This window comes from Aedes albopictus, chromosome 3 (assembly GCF_035046485.1).
Source record: "Aedes albopictus strain Foshan chromosome 3, AalbF5, whole genome shotgun sequence".
In the NCBI taxonomy this organism is placed as follows: domain Eukaryota; kingdom Metazoa; phylum Arthropoda; class Insecta; order Diptera; family Culicidae; genus Aedes; species Aedes albopictus.
The window spans coordinates 43,360,145-43,383,797 of NC_085138.1; the positions used below are offsets into that span (position 1 = coordinate 43,360,145).

The window sequence follows — 23,653 nt, forward strand, 5'->3', positions numbered from 1 at the left end:
AGACAGACAGACAGACAGACAGACAGACAGACAGACAGACAGACAGACAGACAGACAGACAGACAGACAGACAGACAGACAGACAGACAGACAGACAGACAGACAGACAGACAGACAGACAGACAGACAGACAGACAGACAGACAGACAGACAGACAGACAGACAGACAGACAGACAGACAGACAGACAGACAGACAGACAGACAGACAGACAGACAGACAGAAAGACATACTGGGTTGAATCTATACAGGATTCAAGGGAGGTGCGGTGCCTTGGCACTGCATCCGACAAAACAGTGATACATCAATGGTTTGTGAAGTACAGAGAGACAGGCGAGAGTAATACACGTGTTTTTCTGAACTAGAAGACTTGAATAGTATTCTTAGGGCCGATTTCTTTACCTCGGCTTAACTCGTAAGCCAGGCTTACCCATAAAGTTAAACCTGGCTTAACGCCTAAGCCAGGGTGAAGAAATCGGTTTTTAGTGAGTTAACGAATCTAGAAATTCCCGAGAGTACCACAGGGTGAATTACAAGATTAAGTAGCCTCAATCAAAAGACAATTTGGAAAATGTGATATGATCTACTATGATGTGAAAGGCATCGTTTTGGAATTGTTCGAATTAGTCAAACATTTATTGATGATCTCTGATTTTTTTTGTGTGTGTTGATGTTGCGACTACCTACTAGAAATGTACGGATGATTACACGGTTTAACCTAGGGCAACATTTTGTTTTGTAACTATACACTTTACTTGTTGTGGTTTGCGAAAGAGAATAATGTTTTTTTTTATTTAATTACAACTCTGCTAGAGAAGAAAAAAAACTGAACATATTACTACATCAATCAAATAGTGGAGTGGCATAAAATATTTATCTAAACAAACTTTAACATTAGAAATGACAAAAATAAACATAGAGGAAAACACATACACAGTTCAGATTGCTGCTAAAAATATTAGAACTACTTTGCTTATAAAAATAAAAACTATATATTTGTCTAGATAATATCACCTTACAAATGTAACGAATTTCCGTTTTCTCTTTTTAAATAAATTTCAACTATAACAGATGAAATACGTATGTTACTTCCATTCTTTCTCTGTCTAAAACAAACAAGGAAAAAGTTTCCTTAAGCTATAGATTCTTCACTTTTTTTATAACCAAAAATAAAATAAGAAAATCAACAAATCTCATCTGTTTTCAGTTCACAAACATAAGAGGAATAAGAAGATATAATTTAAAGAATGAATCACATTTTTTTTCATTGTCTAATATTGCTTCGTGGCGGCTCTAGGTTTTTCCTTCTTTTCTACACATAAATATACGAATTTCAGTAGTTGCAATTTCGTCACTTTTCCGTACACATCATAATCTCAATTTGTTAATCTCAAGAGTGGAACAATAGTAACAATCAATTCTAGCAAAACAATGGGGGAAGACAGGAGAACAAACACGAGCCGCACGCATTGGTAGTGGTTCGGTAACGCGCGTGGTTAACTTTTGGGGTTTCTTTTTTTTTTTTTTTGTTGCAAAACAGACAAACATCTAAAAAATAAACGACAACGAAAACAGTGAACAAAAAATAAAGATAAAATTTTTCTCAATAAGTGTAACATTATTGGACTAAAAATATTTCACACGAAGAGAGTGTCTCTAATCGAATGAGACAGAAAGAGTCTGTCTCGGTATCGGTCTCCCTCTCTCTCGCTGTGTGTATCATCTCGTTTGTTTCGTTCCATTTGAGCACGATTGCTTTGATTGTCATTTTTGTAGTTTCTATTTACAGCCTTACATTTGTATAGGGGGAGGAAAATACAAGCATTTCACAGAGAATTTCTCGTAAGAAGTATTCCTAAAACTAATAAACAACGCAAACAAGTTGCGTGTGTGTGTGTGTGTTCGTGCAATATCAGCAACTGTAGCAGCAGTGTATTTTTACACTTACGCTAAGGAATAGGATTACTATTTATATATTTTTTGTATCTCCTAACTCTTCGTTGTGTCTACTTAAGGTATAAAAAACAAAATGGCAAGAATGGGACAAAAGCTGTTTACTCTTAACCTCAAACTTAACGTAAGTCGTTCTATAAGATGTGTTTATGCGCGTGTGTGCGTGTTGTTTTTCATTCGCTTTGCGTGGTGTCGTCATTTGTGAGTGAGTTTTCTTGAGCGTGTCTAGAATGTAAATAAACAATAGTAAACAATCGAGGCAATAATTTAAAGTTTCGTTTTCCGAAACAAATGGAACACACTTTGATTTATTTGTTTCTCTTTTTAGTGAGTAGAGTTTTGAACAACAGTAATAACAGTGCATCGTTGGACGTTGGAAGCGCGGTTCTTTTTGAGTTATCTTTCTTTCAGCACGTTAGAATTGAAAGAAAACATCACAGTGGACATATTTTTTTTGCCAATTTTTTAGGCCCATGCATTCCATTTTCTGAGTTAACTTGTTTGTTTTTTTTTTCTAGGCGTAGGTTATGTTTTTGATGTTCGTTTCTCCTTTGTTAACATGTTTCAATCGCAGAGTAAGTCATGATATCAGAGTGTCACTAAATACAATAAAATAGGAACGACTGTTGAAGTGTCTTTCATATGTGTGATCTGTCAAATATAGCTGAAAAAGTTGCAGTTCGAGTGTAGCATTTACTGTGTTTTTTGGAGGAGGATTTTGCTCGTTTTTTAAAGCGAGAATATGCTCAGTCATCCAAGGTTTCCGTAGTTGGAATCTTCATACAGGTTTTAAATACTTAAATTAAGTTAAATCGTGTTGGTAAGGTGGCCATGGAAACGAGCTTATTCCAGCAATCGCAGCAATCACTGACTGTAGAGCATGTGAAAATTATTAGGTTCATTAGAAGTGCAACTGTCAATCAAAATAGGTATATAAGGCGCTACATTGTTTTGATTTTGTATGGGATTTTGACATTTCTTGGCCTTGTTGTCTACAAAATTTCTGTGAGAGTGAAAGAGAAGGAGAGAATTTCATGCAGTGTCCTATTGTAATAACGTGCAGAGGACCAACGCGCCCTTGGAGTTTTCGAACGGAAGGTGTTGCGTACCATCTACGGCGGAGTGCAGATGGAAGACGGGACTTGGAGAAGGCGAATGAACCACGAGCTGCATCGGCTGCTGGGAGAACCAACCATCGTCCATACCGCGAAAATCGGGAGGCTACGGTGGGCGGGTCACGTCATCAGGATGTCGGATAGCAACCCGACTAAAATGGTTCTCGAGAGCCATCCGACCGGTACAAGAAGACGTGGAGCGCAGCGAGCTAGGTGGGTCGAACAAGTGGAGGACGATCTGCGGACCCTACGCAGAGTGCGGAACTGGAGACAAACAGCCATGGACCGAGTGGAATGGAGGCGGCTACTATGTACAGCAGAGGCCACCCCGGCCTTAGCCTGACCGGTAAGGTAAGGTAAGGTAAGCCTATTGTAATAAGTACATTAGACATTCGATAGCTGCAGAATGTTTACGTTACACTTAGTGAATGAAATTCGATAACTGCAACAACTGACAGACATCAAAGAACGGTCAGTTGCTGCAAAGCGCAGCCAGTGTGTTAGGAAAACATCGCACTGCTACAAAAGTGCATGCAAAAAACATCGCATCGTTGTTGACGTTTCATTTTGACGGCAGCGAACGAAGAACTTCAGGCAGCTATTTTGCAAATGACCCAGCTTCTCCAGCAGTTTGCCATTCCTCAAGCAACAAACAAAGAACAGGTACTGGAGTCACAGTCAACGAACATCAGCGAGTTCCGTTTCGATGCGGAAAACGGCATGAAAACAGTCCGTTTCGGCTAAAGTTTGGCTTCTGCTCCTGAAGTTGGACACTGCCTTCCACAGTTTTTACGTCAACTACATTCTTCCACAACTACCGAGGGACGTTCCGTTCGCCGACAACGTCAAAACGCCGATGGAAGCCTTCGGTAAGCAAACCACCGTCTTCAACTCATCAGCTATGGTGATGAAGGTCAACAGGGCGTGTGAAGTGTTCTAGACTTATGCCTTGTAGATCGATCAATTCAAGTGCTTGATATTCGTAGGCAGACTCAAAGGACCAAGCTACGTGCCTGACATCCAAGTCAGGCTACTTTCCCCATCGAGGGTGAAACGGTAGATGATCAGAGGACCAGAAGATCAGAAGGCCAGACGACCAGAATAGATAAACAGAAGACCAGATGATCAGATGACCAGAAGACCAGATAATCAGAAGACCAGATGACCAGAAAACCGGAATACCAGAGGACTAGATGCAAGAAAACCAGAATACCAGAAGACAAGATGATCAGAAGACCAGAAGATTATATGACACGAATACCAGAAGATCAGAATACCAAAAGATCAGAATACCAGAAGACCGGAAGACAAGAAGACCTGAAGATCAGAAGGCCAGAAGACCAGAAGACCAGAAGACCAGAAGACCAGAAGACCAGAAGACCAGAAGACCAGAAGACCAGAAGACCAGAAGACCAGAAGACCAGAAGACCAGAAGACCAGAAGACCAGAAGACCAGAAGACCAGAAGACCAGAAGACCAGAACACCAGAAGACCAGAAGACCAGAAGACCAGAAGACCAGAAGACCAGAAGACCAGAAGACCAGAAGACCAGAAGACCAGAAGACCAGAAAACCAGAAAACCAGAAGACCAGAAGACAAGAAGACCTGAAGATCAGAAGGCCAGAAGACCAGAAGACCAGAAGACCAGAAGACCAGAAGACCAGAAGACCAGAAGACCAGAAAACCAGAAAACCAGAAGACCAGAAGACAAGAAGACCTGAAGATCAAAAGGCCAGAAGACCAGAAGACTAGATGATCAGATAACCAGAAGACCAGAAGACCAGAAGACCATAAGACCAGAAGACCAGAAGACCAGAAGACAAGAAGACCAAAAGATCAGAGGACCAGAAGATCAGAAGGCCAGAAGACCAGCAGACCAGAAAGACCAGCTGCATAAGTGTGTAATAAAGCGATCGTTTAATGGCAAAACTTGGAAACTTCTGCGTAAACGGGCTAGGCTAGTTCAACAGGCTTATTGAGCTCAAATAAGTAAATAAGAACCTGTTCTTAGGAGTTTGTATCGACCTGGAGATGAATCGGCAGGCCACGTAGCCGCCGTGGTAGCCCCTTTCCGACATCCTTAGGTGAATTAACTGACTGTTACAGAAGCCAGAATTCATGTAACAGTATCACATGCTAAATGGACGACTGTTGGTTGATCAACGGCTGAGAGACAATTGAAGAGCGTGTTTTGAAAGGTCCTCAAAAAGTCATCGCATTTACATACATGTATCTCTTGTGACTTGTCACTGTATTATGAATAAGGGTAGAGAATGGCACTAATGTCTCAAATGGAGGATAATGTGCCTCTGGAGACGGCCTTCTGATACCCTAGAGTATCCGAGGGCACCTTGCAGAAAAGGCCATCGAATCTACAACCGTAATCAGTAATCTGCTGAATCATTATGAATGGAATTCATACTTAAACAGGCTCGAGCAACATGTGAGTTAAAGCTCTGTTTTAGGTTCTCCAATAACTTCCTTGAGCATATGTTATCGGATCTACCAGCGCAGCGTATTCAGTTCGAGACGTGTTGAAACGTTTCTGAGCCCTCACCGCTGAAGCTCACATGAGAGCTATGAAGATCCCCCCCTCAAAGAACAGACTTGTGTTCATGGCGATGGCAAAACTTTCCAAAATGGTGTAGAATGTGCCTCTGGAGCCGACCTACTGATACCTGATACCCCCAAAGCTCCTCTGAAACGTGTCTGAACACCTCCTGGAGCTTACAAGAGAGCCTGTGAAGGGTGAGTGAAGTCCCCTTAAGTCGCGCTGGAACCCCTTTACATGAGAGACCGTGAGTCCTCATAAACCAACTCTGAAACCTCCTAAAATACCCTGAAACGTCTTGAAATGCCTCTGAAACGCCTCTAAAAGCCTGGTTCTCCTTAAATGCCCTAAAACGCCTCTGAAACCTCCCTGAAAAACTCCTTTAAAGCCTCAAGCTTTCCAGAGAACCCGTGAAGCTTCTCTGAAATCTCATAAAACATCTCTGAAGTCCCTTGAAGCTCACCTGAGAGCCTGTGACGTCTCCTAAAGCCCCTCTGCAACCTCTCTTGCCTGAGAGACTGCGAATCATCCTAAAGAGCCTCTGAAACCTCCTAAACGCACTAAAACGCCTTTAAATGTTTCTGAAACGCCTCCGAAACTCAACTAAGAGCCCGTGAAGTTCACTAAAATCCATCTGTAACCTCCTGAAATGCCTCTGGAATCTCCCTCTGAACCCCCAGGCTCAAATGAAAGTGTGGTTCCCCTGAAGTGCCCTAAAACGCCTTGAAGCTTGGCAGAGAACCCGTTAAGCTGTCCCTGAATTTCACCTGAGAGCCCTTGAGGTACCCTAAACTCCCTCTGGAATCCCTTTTTCCTGAGAGACCGTGAATCCTGCTAAAGCACCTCTGTAACCCCTAAAACGCCTTGAAAGGCTTCGAAATGCCTCTCAAACGCCTCTCAAATTTCACAGAGAGCCCGTGATGTCTACTAGAATCCACCTGAAACCTCCTGAAACGCCTCTGAAACCCTTGAAGCTCATTCGAAAGCCTAGTAAGGTCCCCCTGAAAAGCCCTGAAACGCCTTTAAATATTTTAAAACGCCTTTGAAACCCTCCAAAGGCCCACCGAAATGCCCGGAAACGTCTTGAAATGCCTCTGAAACCTCCCTGAAAAGCCCCCTAATACCATGACTTCATCTTAAAATCTCTTAGCCTATCACCATCCCTAAACGAATGATATAATGGTCGGATCCAGTATAAGCACGGAAATTGGGCCACTTGCATTAGGGCTTGGAGAGTTCCGAAACATCGATGTTCTGTACCAGATGCAAGTCAAGAAAGCGAAGAACAAGAGCAAAGTTGCTAGAGAGAGGGTGTCGTACCGTTAAATAGTTATGAAAGTCGTAGGAAAAAATGGGAATCAGAGTTGCTAGCGAGGCTACAACATGAGCCATCAAAAAATAAGTTATTGAGAATAGAGCTGTGGTTATGGGGTAATGTTCCTTTTTGCGAAATATTAGTCACGTATGTAACTACGTGGCACAGGAGAATGACAGATGTGTTCTGGGCACATAATACGAATTCAGGACCAGCTCTAGACTCTTGGAGTCTAGAGGAATTTGGAACCCTGGAACGTTTACAAGCTTCGTTTGCAGACAGACTTCTACAGTGAGTGTAGATCTACTACTAGTAGTACTCGAGTAGCGAGGAGCTACGTAGTTTCACACCAGGAGGAAGTTATCGCGATCAAAGAAGGCAAATTTGTACTGAAGTGTGTTCGTCGATAGATGGGGAAGTGACAGTTACTGTCTTCATAGGTGGTGGAGAAGAAAAGCCTTATTTGATCTATGTGATCTGCACTCAACAGAGGTTATGGGCCTAGACATTAAAGAATAATTGCCTGCATAGGTAATGTACACTACACCGAGATATTCCGACAGAAATATCAGGCCAAACGAACCCTTGGAATCGACAAATGGAATCTAGCTAGAGCGAAACACGGAAGGAGTGGAACCGACTGTTCAAAAAGAGTTGGATAAACTCTGGAAGAAGTATGTAAATATCGGAGTTTGAGGACTACTTGGGTATCAGAACTAGCACTAGGAAGGAGCTTTGCGACGAGTAGATGTCTTCACGGTTCAAGGATACTTCGCTGAAATCACCTAAAACGCCTACGAGTCCTCCCTGGAACTCCCTTAAAAGCCTCCTGGAACCTCGCATGACTTCACCATAATATCTCTTAGCCTATCATCCTCCTTGGACTCCTTTGAAACCTTGAAATCCATTTGAGCAACAAACTGATTCCAATTACGCGAAAACTATATTCATGCATCCTCGACTCATTACCTCTAGCGTGCGCAGCTTTTTCTTTTTTCGCACTCACTCTCGTAAACAAACACGCGAAAGAAACAGATAATAGAGGGGGCACTTTGCCCCCTCTTTTATCTTGCTCTTTCTTGCGTTCAACAAAATGAAAGAGCGAGAAAAAAGAAAAGGCTGCGCACGCAAGTGCTCATTACATAGATGGAGGAGTGTAGTGGAAACTCGTAAGGTATCTAGCTTATCGGAAGGAGTACCGGCAAACATGATGCGCATTTAGGGTAAATTCAGGCGGTATATTCTGACCGGGTGGATCCTGTATTTGCTTGAAAGCTGGATCACTTGTATTGGGTCTCGGAGAGTTACGAAACTTCGATGATCTATGTGATCTGCATTCAACCGAGGTTATGGGTCCAGACATTGAAGAACAATCGCCCGTATAACCAACGAACGGACGAAACGAGATATTCTGGCAGAAATATAAGGCCCAATGAACCCTTTGAATCGACAAATGGAATCTACCTAGAGAGCGATAGATGGTTGAGGACACATGGGAGGAGTAGAATCGACTGTCCAAAAACAGTTGGATAAACTCTGGATGAAGTATGTAGACATCGGAGCTTGATGACTGCTTGAGTCACCAGAACTAGCAGTAAGAAGGAGCTTTGCGATAAGAAGATGACTTTACGATTCGTAGATGCGGTGCCCAAATCTGGCGTGTTGTCATAGGGGTTTTTATCATGGACTCATGTTAGGGATTCGTTGGTAGAAGTACGGTCAAGAATCCTTAGAGATGTTGGGTAAGGTTTCCTCGACGACGTTCACAGATCAAAGGAAGTTCAGAGGACAGAGGTGATCGTGAGGAACTTCCGAAGATCCAATCGTGGTGAAAATGACTTTGGAGCAATGGACGAAACATACCAAAGCATCGTTCTTGGGTTTATATAAAGCTATATAAAAGTAGTTCGTAGCTTCGAAGCTATTCAAGGATGCGAAGCTAAATGGAGGAAGTAGACACTGAAGTGATGATCTTCAAGGTACGATAGTCCTTGGTAAGAAAACGACTAAGTCTATGGAAAGATTTTAGAACAGACAATAACTGTTTTCATAGATCGTGGAGGAATGTCGTCGTTGTATTGTGTGGTATTGGGAAGATATACAACAGGTTATGGGCCCAGAAAATGAATAATAATCACCTGCATAAAATATGCTTAGGCATGATGAATTGGACACTTGAGTTGGAGTGATTGGGTGGTCGAAACAGCCTTGAGATACTGGATGAAGAATGTAGAGTCGACGGAACATTTCGGCACCCCGATGGGGAAAAGACAAACTCTCACAACAATCGACTAAATTGACAGGTAAGAGAAAAATGTCGAACACTGAAGATCAATTTTCAAGCACCACCAGCCGTTCAGGGATGGGAACACTCACTTGCAAAGAATTACACTCACTTGCTATTTTCTCAGCTCAGAAGTGTGCAATCAAGAAACGATATATGGACGACTTTTGTCTTGTGGTTTTGTCTCAAACTTTGTCGAATAGAGTAGGGGTCGCTTACAAACCCAAAAGTCGTGATAGAGCTGTTAAATTCACCTCGTGGAGAGTTGCCGTCGCAACTCACTCACGAATTCGGCATGCGTGTGCGACCCCTACTCTATTCGGCAAACTTTTAGGCAAAATCCCAAGGCAAAAGTCGTCCATACATCGTTTTTTTTTATTTCACGCTTCTGAGCTGAGAAAACTGCAAGTGAGTGTAACTCTTTGCAAGTGAGTGTTCCCATCCTTGCAGCCGTTTCTCAATTCGGTCGGCTGTATTGGAAACAACATGGAACAAAGAAAGCGCGTGGCAGTTTTGAAAGCGCAGCCACTCGCGCGCACACTCTGCTACGATCTCCCCGAAGATAGAATGTTGTTAGAATAATGTTCCAAATTTCGGAAGGGCGACCAAATGCAAACTTCATGTTAACTTCAAGATACATTCCCACGTATAGCGCATTTAGTTCACCAGTGGACTATCGCACAAGTTTTCACGAGTGCGAAAACGTCTATAAAAGTGCGTGATTGCATCAAATCAACTTGATGTCTTCAGAGCACTTATTCAGCATAGACCGCAGAAATTGTGCACAGAAATAGACACCAACTCGATGTGATGCAATCGCTCACTTTCATTTACGTTTTCGCAATTATGAATTAAATGCACAATATTTCATACAAAACAACCTTTTCGACTTGTTTTCGAAATTTTAAAACTTGAATACCTGTGATGATCTGTGACAACATTCTTAACCCCGTCAGACTGGCAACACTTCTCGTTCAAACAATGGCGTTCTTTATCTACTGAATACATGCTGTGATTGGTGGCGTCTTGTTTCGCCTCCTATGATCCGAAAACGATCGCTCTCGGTGATGAACCTAAAGGAACCTAGAACTAAACTTCCAACAAACATCCAAGATCCATCTGTGAAGGAGGCGAAGGAAGCAGTATTGTATACTGCGCAGGCAGTGAGCGTCTGTGTCTGTCTGTGTTTCGAAGTCCGGGAGCGGTGGGCCATTACCGACCGGCGACGATGGTGGCAGTGTTGAGTAGGATCGATTGTCCAACGGAGGCCTGTTGGACCTGTTGTTGAACGGATTGCAGTGGCGGGAGAAGCGTTGGCTGCTGCTGCTGTTGCTGCACCGACACCGGTGAGGACGGCAACTGCGGAGGACCGGCTTGCTGTTGGGCGGCTGCTGCTGCTGCCGCAGCCGCCGCCGCCTGTTCCGCTGCTGCTCGGCTGGATTTGCTGGACTTGACGCTTCCGGAGGGGTTCTTCTGGGCCATGTGCGTTTGGTAGTGCTTGGCCAGGTGTGCCTTCTGGCGGAAGCTCTTGCCGCAAAGCGAGCAGGCGAAGGGTTTCTCGCCAGTGTGCGTCCGGATGTGCACGTTGACGGAGTACTTGTCCTTGAAGCCCTTGGAGCAGATGGAGCAGTAGTGGAGTGATCGCTCCTTTCGCTGGCCGTTGCAGTGCGTCGGGCTGGGGTTGTTGGTGCTCGGGCTGTGATTGGTTGAGCTGAGTATCGACGCCGCCGAAGGGGTGTTCAGGTTGCTCATGCTGGTGTTGTTATTGTTGTTGGCTATGCTATTGTTGTTGTTGGTAGTGGTGGAGTTGGCACTACTGCTGGTGAGAGATCGCTTGTACTTCTTGGATGACCGAGGGGCTTTCACCTTAGTGGTTGAGGTGGTGGTCACCACGTCGGACGAGGTGGTCGTCGATATCGCGTGGTGGCCGGCGCCGCTGTTGACGCTGGATATCACTAGGTTCTGGTTACCGTTATTACTACTGATAAGGCTAGGATTCTGATGTTGGTGGTTGATGGCAGCGGATTCGACGATGATTTCGGTGTAGTTGTTGTTATCGGTGCAGAATTGCTGAACTTCGGAAGCGATCCGTTTCAGCTTTTCGTAGTCTTCGGTGAAGCTGGGCTCCAGGGTGAGGAACATGTCGTCGTCTACGACGACTCCCGAGCCGAGATCGCCGATCGAGCCGCCACCGCCCATGCTGGCAGGATGAGGTTGGTGTTGGTGCGGGTGGTTCGAGTTGGGTGAGTGCAGGGTGGAATCCTCGAAGAGAGGGTTCGCGAGAGTCGAGTCTGCGTAGGCTAGCGTGTCGGCGTCGCTGGTGTAGAGGACTCGCCTTAGATCCTCTTCTTTGATCTGCCCGGCTGGTATTACCGTGATACCGTTTTGTAGCGTGACGGGCGTTCCCTTGGTATAGCCCTTGCCTTGCAGGGCACTTCGGAGCAGGGACTCTGGAGTTTCGTGCTCTATCACATTGTGGTCCGACATCTGCCAGTCGTTGTTGTTGTTCTGATAGGCTATCACACTGTTCGGGTCCATCAGGTTGTTGGACAGGACGATGTTGGTCGACGAGACCGGTATTTGTTGTACTTGCTGGTGAAGGTGCTGCTGCTGTTGCTGGGTTAGCAGTTGCTGCTGAGGATCTTCCTTGGAGTGATGATCGGTGCCGAAGCCACTGTCATCGTAGGAGAAGCACTCGGTCTTGACGTAGCCCGGGAAGCCTCCGAGGATGGTGTCGAGATCGAGGTTGGACGCCGGAGGAGGTGGCTCCGTTGGGGTGGGATCCTTTCGGAGAACCCATGGCTCCGGAGCGCCGTTGAGCACCGTGAGGGTGTAGATCTATAGATGGGATCGAGAAAAGTTAGAATTGCGAACGTCAGTTGATTTGAGGGTTTGATCACAAACCTGTCCATCCGTATCGGTTACGGAGTTGCTGATGGAGCCCACCGGCTGTTGACCGTTGTTTTGCTGCTGTATCCAACAGTAGCGATTCATGTCGTCGAACATCGATTGATCGAGCCGGTTAACGTCTTTATCGGGTCCCCAAAACTGCGAAAGCAGAAACAAGAGTGAAACAGGATTAGCATTTTTGTGATATAAACAATCTCTATTTAGGAAACTTTTCGCGGGACTTCCCTCGATTGCGGTCAAGAAAGCGCTAATGACCAATAAATCAATTCAGATGATATATCTACTAAGCGCAACAAGATAAGGGGAGCATTCCAACCGTGCCGTGGTTTACCGTACGTTGACACCTAATGCATACAGCGTTTCTCGCGCTGAGACATCAAACTCGGAACCGTGTCAAGAAACATTTAGATCAAGAGACTTGTGCCGCGCGCCGTCGAGTGGCCAAAAAACAAGCGACGAACCGGAAAAGTAGACATTTATGCAGAAGTGCCGCGCCGGCATCTCTCGTGAATAGTTATGAGAAGCGGTCAGCGACGATAGTTCTGTTTTTTTGCTCCCCGTTTTTGGGGCCACCGCTGCAACCGGAGGAATTTATTAGCCAAGCCATCACACCATCTGGCGTAGGAGCAGCAGCCGCAGCAGCATCACAAACCGGTTGTTTGTTACTGCGAGTGACTGCCGCTGCCCAGCGTTGAAGATGATGATGACCGTCCGCAGCAGCAGCGGAACGCCGCCGAGGATCTAGTCTATTAGCCGCGCCGCACAAGAAAAGATGCGCATAAAAAGGCAATCCGCGTGTCAGTCCGTCAGTTCAGCCGCGTCGCATCAGGCTCAGCTGTCCACCCCGCCCGAGTGGGACGACCGACGGACGACGCTTTACGAGCGCTCTTTTTTAATAAAGAAATTATTGTTATTTAATTCGCATTTAAAGTGCCCGAGTGGCCGTTGTTGGCTGCACCAGCGCCGGGCGGCTACCGCCGCCACCAAGCTCACTGTACTGTAGGTACATACATACTCATTTGTTGGATGATGTGCTCGGCTAAATACAACAATTTGTAAATCCGTGTTTGTTGTGTATTCAACGTTCAACAACGCGGTGGCGACGGCAGCGGCGGCGGGCGGACACTGCGCTCTGTGAATGAAAGCGAATCGCGCACGGTTCGCTCGATGGTCGGTGGGAAAAAGAAGCCGAAAGGAGGGTGGGATTGCTGCTGCTGCTGCTGTTGGGGGTGGACCGATGGGTGAACAGTAGTAGTTGGTAGTTGGGCAGTAAGTAGTCGCTCGAGCGAGCCAGCAGCGTGGGGTAGTTTAGCTAGAAAAAGAAGTGTCGGCACGAGTGAAAGGACGACGCTTCTTTCTAATGGCATAATTAGCGGCGGTGATGGGGTAGAGGAAACGATAACTTATCCTCACGATTTACTTTTTTATTATGCACCTGAAGGTAGATTGTGATCTTAGTTGAAATATGACCTACTGAACGGCGACGGGGATCATCACTTATGAGGAATGACATGAGAACTTTAGAAACTTGCTTAAGACAGTAGAAGTCAAGGTGAAATATCATTTCCTGGAAGTGTGCATTACTCTTAGTAATTTATACCCAGGGCCGGGTGTGCAAATGTGGGGATCCGGGGCCACTGTAGTTTGATGCTCCTCTTTTTAGAGGCCTGTCTCTGTCTCCACCCCAAATCATGTACTCAGTCAAGCATCCTTACTGTCTCAATCTCCAAAGAAGCGTAAGCTTACTACATTGCCCTACGATAGATGCCGATAAGGTCCATATAGTATAGATGGTTGAAAAGCAAGTGCGATCGTGTGATAATAGTATCTTTCATCTGCACGTCAGGTCTTCTACACTGAAGCTTCTTTTCATGCTGTAGGTTGGGGGTGAATAGAATAAAAGTGGGCATAAATTGAAAAGGGCATATAAAGAGGGAACTTTATGCATAGTAGGGGGCTCCAAGGGGCTTTAGAGAGCTTTCCAACAGAGATCTCTTGAAGCGCCACTGAGATCCCTTCGCCCCTGAGCAGGGGGCTCGCTGAAGTGCCCTAGAGTTCCCCTGGAATACCCTAGGGATCTCTGAGATCCCCTGAAACCCCTCCCGAAACTCCTGAGCGCCCAGCGACCTCCTGAAGCTGTGCTGCGAAGTTTCATTATCAATTTACATTTTAAGTCTTAATTGAGATAGCTTGAAAATGACTCTTCCAGTCTAGACAAAATTCAAATACAGCTATTTAATCTTGTCCGACGTTTCGGTCTCATTTAGGACCTTCCCCGGGGACTAAATGAGACCGAAACGTCGGATAAGATTAAACAGCTGTATTTGAATTTTATCAAGACTGGAAGAGCCATTTTCAAACTAAAATCTATCGCAGTTGAATCCAAAAATTGATGAATTGAGATAGGCAACCACTCATTTTTCTATTTACCAAAGGGATCGGCTCCGCTATGCCTGTTGGCGCATGAGCCTTAAATAAATGATTAAGTACCAAAGGGATATAAATCATTCAATTGACTCAAACACCAGCACCAGTCAATGTTCTCCGACGACTGATGACCGACACATATTATTCAATTGGACCCCAAATAGCAAACATTACCTTCAAAGCCCCAGGACGAACTTTTTAATTTGAATTGGCTGATACTCAGGAACAATGAAATATAAAAATAAACGGTTTTCACTAGGATCGATAGGAAGAATTGTACTACTACATGTAAGGGTAGTTGTCAAACCGGAAATTCATGCTCGAACCCTAGCTCGAACCCGGTTTTGTACTGGAAATAAATGTCCCCTGGTGCTGCCCTTTTGTCCATTTTTTTAATAAATATTTGTTTATTCTAGATATATGTTTTAATAGTGGAATCTAAGTCTGGCCTTCAATCTCTTAGCGAATCATGTTTTAAAGAATTGAAATTAATTTTGTAAATTTGGCAGAAATCTCCATACTTCGATAAACGCCTAAAAGTATGCAATAATGTTCTTGTAATAATTCTTAGACTGAAAGAATGATACGTGTTGGAATTCCAGGTGGATTAATCCCATGAGTGATACTTTTAAAATAAGAGATCTGGTATGCCAAACAAATTCTCCGTAGACAGTAAACTTCTAAAATCGTGTTGTTAGTCCCAAAATGATTATCGTTACAGAATTGAGTCTTAGGCAACAGTGTGTCCCGAGTCTTACTAGAAGTACACACCTGGGGCCAAACTCATGCTAGAAAACAACCTAAGCATTGTGTTCGTGAGTTGGTGCACCATTCAAGTTGATAAAGAGTTCAGAAATATTCTAATATGCCGGAATCATGGGTCGCGACCCCTAAGACCCCCTAAAACGCCACTGGTAACCTACTGAAGCCTCATAAACCATCTGAAACTCTCTTGAGATCGTCTGAGACTCCCTAAGATCCCTTGAAACACCACTCTCCTGGAACACCCCTGAGACCTCCTAATCGCCATAGAGATCTCCAGGTACCCAGTTTGCTTTCGGTTCCATATTCGTTTAGTACTGCGGTACATAAACAAGTTCTGCACGTGTGTACTCTTCGGAACAGAGTATGCTAGCAAACACGGGTACTCTGATAGTTGGCGTATAATGTTCAACACAAATACGAGAAAACGTACAGAAGACAAGGGTTGAGTTCGTGAGTTAAACTGCATGAGAACGCCCGTGAGACACCTTGAAGTGCTCCTGAGGATTCTTGACCCCTTGAATCCTCCTGGTACTCCCTAAGACCCCTTAGGCAGTACCAGGAGACTTTCAGGTTCCGGAGATGAATCGGCCACCGGCTGAAAGTCTCGATAATAAAGATATTCATTCACCTTCAAGTGCCTCCTGGAATCTGCTGGGCCACCTTAAACGAATTTGAGATCCCTTGAAATGCCTCTAAGGGCCCCTTAAAAGCCCCTGAGACCATTCGGAACTCCCCTGGAATCCATGAGACCTTTGAAGTACTTCTAAGGACCCCCGAGATCCCTTGAAACGACCCTGATACCCCTTAAAACTCCCGGAGGCCCTCTGCAACGCCTCTGAGACCCTCTGAAGCGCCTCTGAGACCCTCTGGAAGCAGTGTTGGGATTTTTTCCTTCCCACTGTTGGGAAATTGAGCTACTGCGTCAATTAAGGACAAACGTCTAAAAATCCCGGTTCAACAGTGCATCAGAACTTCAGACGCAAAATCTCAAGAACCAAGCTTCAAACAACAATGCATTTTATTATTCTGTTCTTGCTCACTTGTAATAAGCTTAAAATAGAAAGCTCAGGTGCGCTGGTTTTGTTTACGAAGATATTTGTGCCCTCAAAATCGTGAGAAGGTTCCAAAGTCGGCCATATTGGGCTTCTAACAAGTCTGTCCTTAAGCTGAACTTATGGTGAGAAGCCTTTACGTCTTTTTCACGACTTTGATATGCGTGTGCAACCTTTACTTTATTCGGCAAATTTTTAGCCCCTAGAAGCGCCCCTGTGTCCCCACAAACCACCCATTAAACACCCTGGGACCCCCTTAAACACCACTGGGACCCTTTTGGAGCTCCCCTGGAATCCCATGAGACCTTCTGAAGTGCCCCTGAGGCACCGTGGAACCTCCCTTGGCGTCCCTTGAAACTTCCCTGATATCCCCTGAAATGCCCCTGGGACCTCTTAGTACTCCCTGAAACTCCCTGAAACTCACTTGAAACCCCATTGGAACGCTCTTGAGATCTTCTGGTACCGCGTCTCTGCAGCCCTTTTTTACTTTTCCCTATAAACGCTCCTGTAAACGTCCTCTGGTCGCCGCTGTCACAGTTACCGTTATTACATTTGCTCATGCACAATATTGGTTTTGAATAGCTCTCCCTCTTTTATGCATGGCAGAAGCAAACTCACGTACCGTAAAACGGGGTATCATTGATCAGCGGGGTAACATTGATCGGCTTGACCGACCTCATGAAATGTTTAAACAAGCATTTTACATTGAATCTGTTTCTGCTATCGAATGGTATATCGTAATCTGCTATTATTTAGCTATCAAATGACATGTAATTTTTGAAAATTGAATTTCATGAACATTGAAATAAATCGATTTTTGAATAGCTGTGTTTCGTAGCGCAATGAGATGCATTGACAAACAATCATGCATGGCATGAATACTAGATACAATATGAGGTTCGAAATCACTGTATTACTTCAATATGTTATCCTAGAGTTGGATTTAATGAACGAAACTTTTATGAAAATGCTCTTTTTCAATAAAATATATGATTTATTGAAAGTAGGCTATCAATTCCTTAAGCCATTGTCTACCTTTAGGCGTTATTCGCGGTTTGAAGGATTTTAATCCTAAAATAACTCAAGAAGTACATAACTTGTAAGAATTTGGACAACATATTCGAAATCAGCGACCCCGAATTTAGTATGTAAGGGTATTTTCAACACAAACGAACATTGTTTACTTAGGTGATCAATGTAACCCCAAATCAACAAAATCAAAAATTAGATTAAAAAGCCTATTTAAACATGTTAAAAAGTTTTACAATACTTTTTTGAGTAGCTTAACACAAAATCAGAGAGCCAGTACTTATTTAAAAAATATAAAACATGTAACATGCGCTTTAACAAGAGAATTATTCAAGAAAGATTGACAATTCTGATCAATGTTACCCCGGATTACGGTAATTTAAAAGTGCATAAAAATTGCCTGCCTAAAAAGAGGTTTTAGTTTATTCGATCCTTCATTCATCCTGCCCTACTGAGCAGTAAATTTGAAAGAGCAGCACAGTAGCACCCTGCTTCAATCCATCCAAAGTCAGAAACGAGGTAGATACTGCAATTCTCTGTCACAGCTTATGGCTTTGTGTTGAATCTTACGCTCCGCTTAAGGTGAATATAGAACGAAGCCACACCTTGAAATTTCAAAAGCACAAATTTGAAGAACCAAATATCGCACTAAGCTGAAAAATTGATCGATTGGTCACCACCAGCGGGTGACCAATCGATCAACTTTTCAGCTCGGTGTGATGTTTGGTTCATCAGATTTGTGCTTTCGAAAATTCAAGGTGTGGCTTCGTTCTATATTCACCTTAAAGAATGAACAGAATCAGCAGGTTAAACATCTGATCCGTCATTAATCAGCTTGTTGTTAGCCGACGGAGGACTCCTTAAGAGGTCTTAGTCTGTTGAACAGGACACGCTACAGTATCTCGTACAAAGAATGACCCTTCTATAATTAGCAGACTCTGGTTGGGGTTTTCAGCTTTTTTAGGGACTTTTTTAATGGCATCCAGTTTTGTAGATTTCAACGCTTGACGTTGACAAGACTATGGTATTCCTGGTCCTCGGTACACCTCCATTGTTACCATTCAATAAAAGTTCGAAGAATTTCTTCCACATGGCTGCCACCATCAGAACGTGTCCTTCTCAATAATTGTATGAACACAGTGACCACTGGCGCAGTCTATTATCGCGCACCAATGACATTTGCTTAAAATCTCCGCATATCTTTCTGAACGAGGTTCTGAGTCAAGCTTTACTTGTACTTGCTGTTTCTTTTTGCGATGGATTCGTTTCTCTTCTTCTCTTGCCATCGAGCGGGACCCGTATACAGGCTACTGACATACGACTCTTGGTGGTATTCTTCTAGTTTTGTACTCGTCGTAGTTGTCACTGAGCGGTATGACAAGGGTGAACACCCTTAAACTGTTGACATCGCCAACACCGTTGAGATCTTCTGTCCTCTGATACTTAGTAGTGTGCCACAACCCCTTAAGATGACAAGCTTAGGATATTGATGGGATGGTTTTAATGGAGGAGAAATTAAGAGAGCGTTAGGAGGAGCCAAGAGGTCAGACGGATCTAAGTGGAGAGAGGGGGTTCTTAAGGCGACTTAGCAATGATATTTTAAGAGCAACTTAATCGGAGACTAAGAGGATTATCCGGATGATTCCAGGGGAGAGGTCAAAATAGAGGGGAGAAGTGTTAATAACAAGTTTTCCTTAAAAGAGGTGGGAAGGTTGCAGGGCAACTTAAGGGAGCAAGAACAATTGAGGGGAATTTAATAAAAGGCTAAGTGTATTCCGAAGGGAGTTCCAGCCCAATGATTCATATTGCCCATTTTACTGGCATTTTACCAGATTTGCTGGTATGTCTGAAACATACTGGAAACACTTGTAATTAGAAAGCACAAAATGTTGCTAATTGACAAATTGAGAGATGAAATTTGTCAATTAGCTACAGCCCAAGTAACATTTCGATGGCCATTTAGTCTTCTAGAAGTTTCTAGAACTGTCATAAAACCTAATACCATTTATGTTGGTTCTATTATGGTTCTAAACCTCTTCTAGTCTACTTGAACAAAAATGTTTCTTGGGAGGCGGCTTCAGAAGGATGTCAGTATATGTTTCAGTGGATTTATGGGAGTTTTGTAGTATTTCATGGAGGTTTCATGGAAGTTTCAGGATGCTTTAAGATGGCTTCAAGAGAGTATAGCTGAGACACACTTCACATATCAATGGTAATCACTCCGTGAAGTTTATCGAGTGTCTTCACCCAACCCAATCCACTGAACTGGTCATCTTTATCTTCCCAACTGCAAATCGTTCTTCGCACCAGTTTCGATAAAGACCCTGTCCAGTCCAAATGGGCAATTGCCCTCGGAGCTCCCAGTGTTGAATCGTTACCATCGCCTCCACTAGCCCAGACCTGTCGCGTCGTCGGTCGACCCAAGACCCAAGTAAAATAAATATGTACCTACAGCTCAGCTGTAGAGTGCACTAGCGTAGGTATGATAGTTATGATTAGAAGAAGCGTTGGACCGCTTCGAATCGTGGTCGGTCATCTTCGTCGCATCGTCATCATCTTGCGCGCCTGGCGTGGGTAATAAATTTCCAGCCCCAGCAGCAACCGAATCGACCTCGAACACACATTGCCCGCTGCCAGTGCCAATGTAGTAGGTACTGGGAGATTACGACTTACAACTAGCACTAGGATGATGATGACGACGACGATGATGAGGCTGCTGCTGCAAGGGTGCAGGCTGTCGATAAGAAGATATAGAGAGAGCCCTGTGATCCGGTGTCGGTCCTAGTAGGGGTGGCAGGGTGAAAAAGTGCTTCCAGCATGCAGCTCGGACCACATCATCAGCCTAGGCGCTCTCGGACGACGACGCACGGATGGCGGTAATATATTTTCCTAATGAAAGAGACATAAAACTGTGTTTGCCATCGGGCAAGCACTATGTTTGCTAATACCTGCGTGTGGGTTAGGGTGGGCCGTCATTGGGACTACATTTAGTCAACAAACTAACACAGCTCAACCTGTGCATGGCTTCGATTTCGATTCCTAGAAGCTAAACGAACCAGTATGAGCGCAATGGTTATGAATATTGTGTAGATAAAATCACCTGAATGTAAGCAGCAGCTGCGATACTATTCTGAACAGAAGCTTTGAGAACAAACGTCTTGAAATCCCGCTTGAACAGTACATCAGAACTTCAGATGCACAAATCTTAAGAAGCAAGCTTCAAACAACAGTGCGTTTTATTATTCTGTTCTTGCTCACTTGTAATAAGCTTAAAATAAGAAGATCAGGTGCGCTGGTTTTGTTTACGGAGAGATTTGTGCGCTCAAAATCGTGAGTAGGTACCTAAGTCGGCCATTGTGGCGGTTATTTTAGGATTCCAATAAGTCTGTCCTTAAGGGGCCATTAGACTGTTTGTCATAATGCCAAATATTTGCCATTGAAGTCCGACATTTATCCAAAGTTGCTATGATTCACGCTGTGTTGGTCATTTGTTGGGCTTGTTTGGCCAAATATTTGTCACGTCTAATGGGACCTTTATTGTTCATGAGCTAACAAACGGCCCCCTAATTTCCATAAGCACGGGATTATTCCCGACTTCTGTTGCACTGCACTGACGTAGCCATTTCCTCTGTTGTCTGGGCCCCCGTGTCTACGTTCTCCGCACCGTTCAGGTGTTCATCGAAGTGCTGCTTCCACCTTTTAATCGTCTCCCGTCCATCCGTCGATGGCTGCCGTCTTAAATCCCATAGTGAACCTTAAGGTCTCCTAAGATGATGATGGTGTCGTGGTATGAAAAGTTATTTGATTGATAGATTACCAACTGATCACGCACCTCTGCCTGAGTATCGTTCATTACGAAGAAAACTGCTGGGAATTGACGTAGTTCTGGTAGACAATATGATAACCTTGCAAAATTGCTTAAAAGACACCCGAGGGAAAGAAAAAAATAAACAAGGATAGTGTGCGGCTGGGATCTACTCTGACGCCAGGGACTACTTTTCTGATCTAATCCTAAACCGTTAAAATTGCCGCGAAGCTATCCAATTTATCGTCCTTCGGGGACTAGCGAAGTTTGAGGTTAGCTGCCTAGTCTTGCAGCAACGAACTAAATGACTCAATCTTTTAATAGTACCATTGTACCAAGGTACGGAGCAGGCGTATTTCCAGCTTCCTTATCCGGCCTTATCACTTCTTATGCCCTCGGAAGCTAAGCAGGACCGACACCACACGCCGACTTTTCGCTGTACTGACAAAATAAAGAACTTATACTGCATGCATCGCTATTTGATCTCCCCCTAGCAGAGGCCCAATCAGCTTGCACTACGGAAGAAGGTGTCGACACGGCTCAGTCTACCCAGAATCTTTCCGGGGACTCCTTGCTATGCATCTAACTTAGTTGCTGGCTTGAGAACAACGTATCAGCGAATTATCTGCACGGCTTCCAATAGACGGGTTGAGTTTGACTGCAAAGCACTGGTATGACATGCGGTGCCGACTTCCGAATCCTGAAAATGTCATTTGGTTGCGACTGAACTAGCCAGTCCTCGAGTCCATGCGCCACAGTCCCCGGTGATCCTATGAAAGGAGGCCAAGGACTAGGACTAGGGTCAGTTTGAACTACTTGTTGGTCCAGGACAACAAGAAGTAACGTCGATGATCGACTTTACTCAATTCCGTTTAAAGGGATCGTCATAGAGCATGGCCAGCGCTTTTAGAAGGCTCCCAGACCTCTACATTTCACAGCACGGGCATTGAAGTCGCCCGATTTTACCACCGAATTTCACCCTGTGCGGCTGATACACGTATAAAGGCAATATCCGTACCCCACGCATCCTGCCTAAAACACCTCTAGCAGCGCCATGATGGCAAACCTACGGCTCTGCAATACATCGGCGAGTATGTAGGTTCTCTCGATATCGCAAACCCTGTTTCATCGCTGGGGTTGTTGCCATTATTGGTGTTTGTTTTTTTCTCTATTGTTTCTGTCCCGCTACTTGTGTTTTCACGGTTGGCTTGCAGGGTGTAATGCTAACCTTTTTATCATGGAAACTGGCATAACCTTTCCGGAGGCTGCCAGTTCTGCATTAGCACTTCCTCCAAATCCAGTACTGAATGATATAGGTCTGAGTACCAGTTTGCGCCAGCGCTGTTACAATTGTATTAAGCTGCCGTCAAGAATGACAAGTTTGATAATAGTGGTTAGACCTAACAGTGCCATCTGGTAACAGAAATTTGACTTCGCGTTGTTTTTTTGCATACCTTTAGGCTTTTTCCGGGCTCAGCAGGTAGTGCAGTCTGAGCACTGTTATCATTCTGACTTCAACTAGATTGAGGAGGTACCTTCGTCCCGAGCGGCTGTCCACCAATGAGGTGTGGCTCAAACAAAATCTGTTTTGGCATCCAACCACTGAATATGAAACGCACCTCTACCGAAAGCTATACCTAAGAAGGCAGCCTCAGGGACAGGGGACCTTAGGTCAAGAAGCTATCCGGATGACCGCACCCTTACTTTTGAAATAAATTGTCTCATGGCGACAGTATAAAAACAGTCTCCAGTGCGTCAGGATGGCGTTAGTAAAAACAAAACAGCCCACAGTGCGCCCGGATGACGCCGCTTAAGTTTTGTAAGAATTTACACTCAGAATATTCTTTCGTTGAACCTCAACGAATATGCTTTGTAAAACCAGTTTTCGTAAATTGAAAGCAATTTGTGTATAATGTACGGTCCATTCGTATCACCAAGCTGAAACAGTACAAATGGAGTTGTATCATGTACGAAATCACGAATCCGACAGACGCTAAACATGTTCATTCGTAAATTTTAGCTCCTACTTTGTAAAATGAAACAAAATAAACAAATGTCAAATGTTTTTAATTGCTTATTTAGAGAAAATTTTCCGTTTTACGGTAGACCGAAAAGCTACCGCAGCTGTCAGACTACTGATTTTCTCTGACGCATCATTAATTAGCCCAAGCGACGCCTTGGATACGACGCCGATGGTTATTGTTTGTTGTTGGTATTCACTTGTTTTCAGTGCAATAATTAAATTTTCACCTTGCCAGCATACTTTGATTTCATCATCTTTCTCAATGATAGAATGATTTTCATGGCTGCGGTAGGGCTTTGACAGCTGCGGTAGAACTCGACGGCTACCGCAGAGTGGAAATTTTTAAAAAATCCGCAATCCTAACCATGCGTAAAAGAAAATGCTTCGTAGAATGCAACTAAGCTTTGCAGTCATCACTGACGATT

General features: G+C 44.2%; 1 protein-coding gene across 2 annotated transcripts in view; it reads right to left on the reverse strand.

Moving 5' to 3' along the window:
* Positions 1–612: 612 nt before the first annotated feature.
* Positions 613–23,653, reverse strand: part of LOC109431757 (uncharacterized) — a 491,594-nt gene continuing 468,553 nt past the window's right edge. For both annotated transcript variants that reach the window (XM_062842823.1, XM_029869039.2), the window contains 2 exons: positions 12,122–12,265; positions 613–12,055 (listed from right to left, as the gene is read on the reverse strand). In XM_062842823.1, coding sequence (XP_062698807.1) covers positions 10,430–12,055; positions 12,122–12,265 — 1,770 coding nt within the window. In that variant the 3' untranslated portion in view covers positions 613–10,429. The remainder of the gene's footprint in view (positions 12,056–12,121; positions 12,266–23,653) is intronic.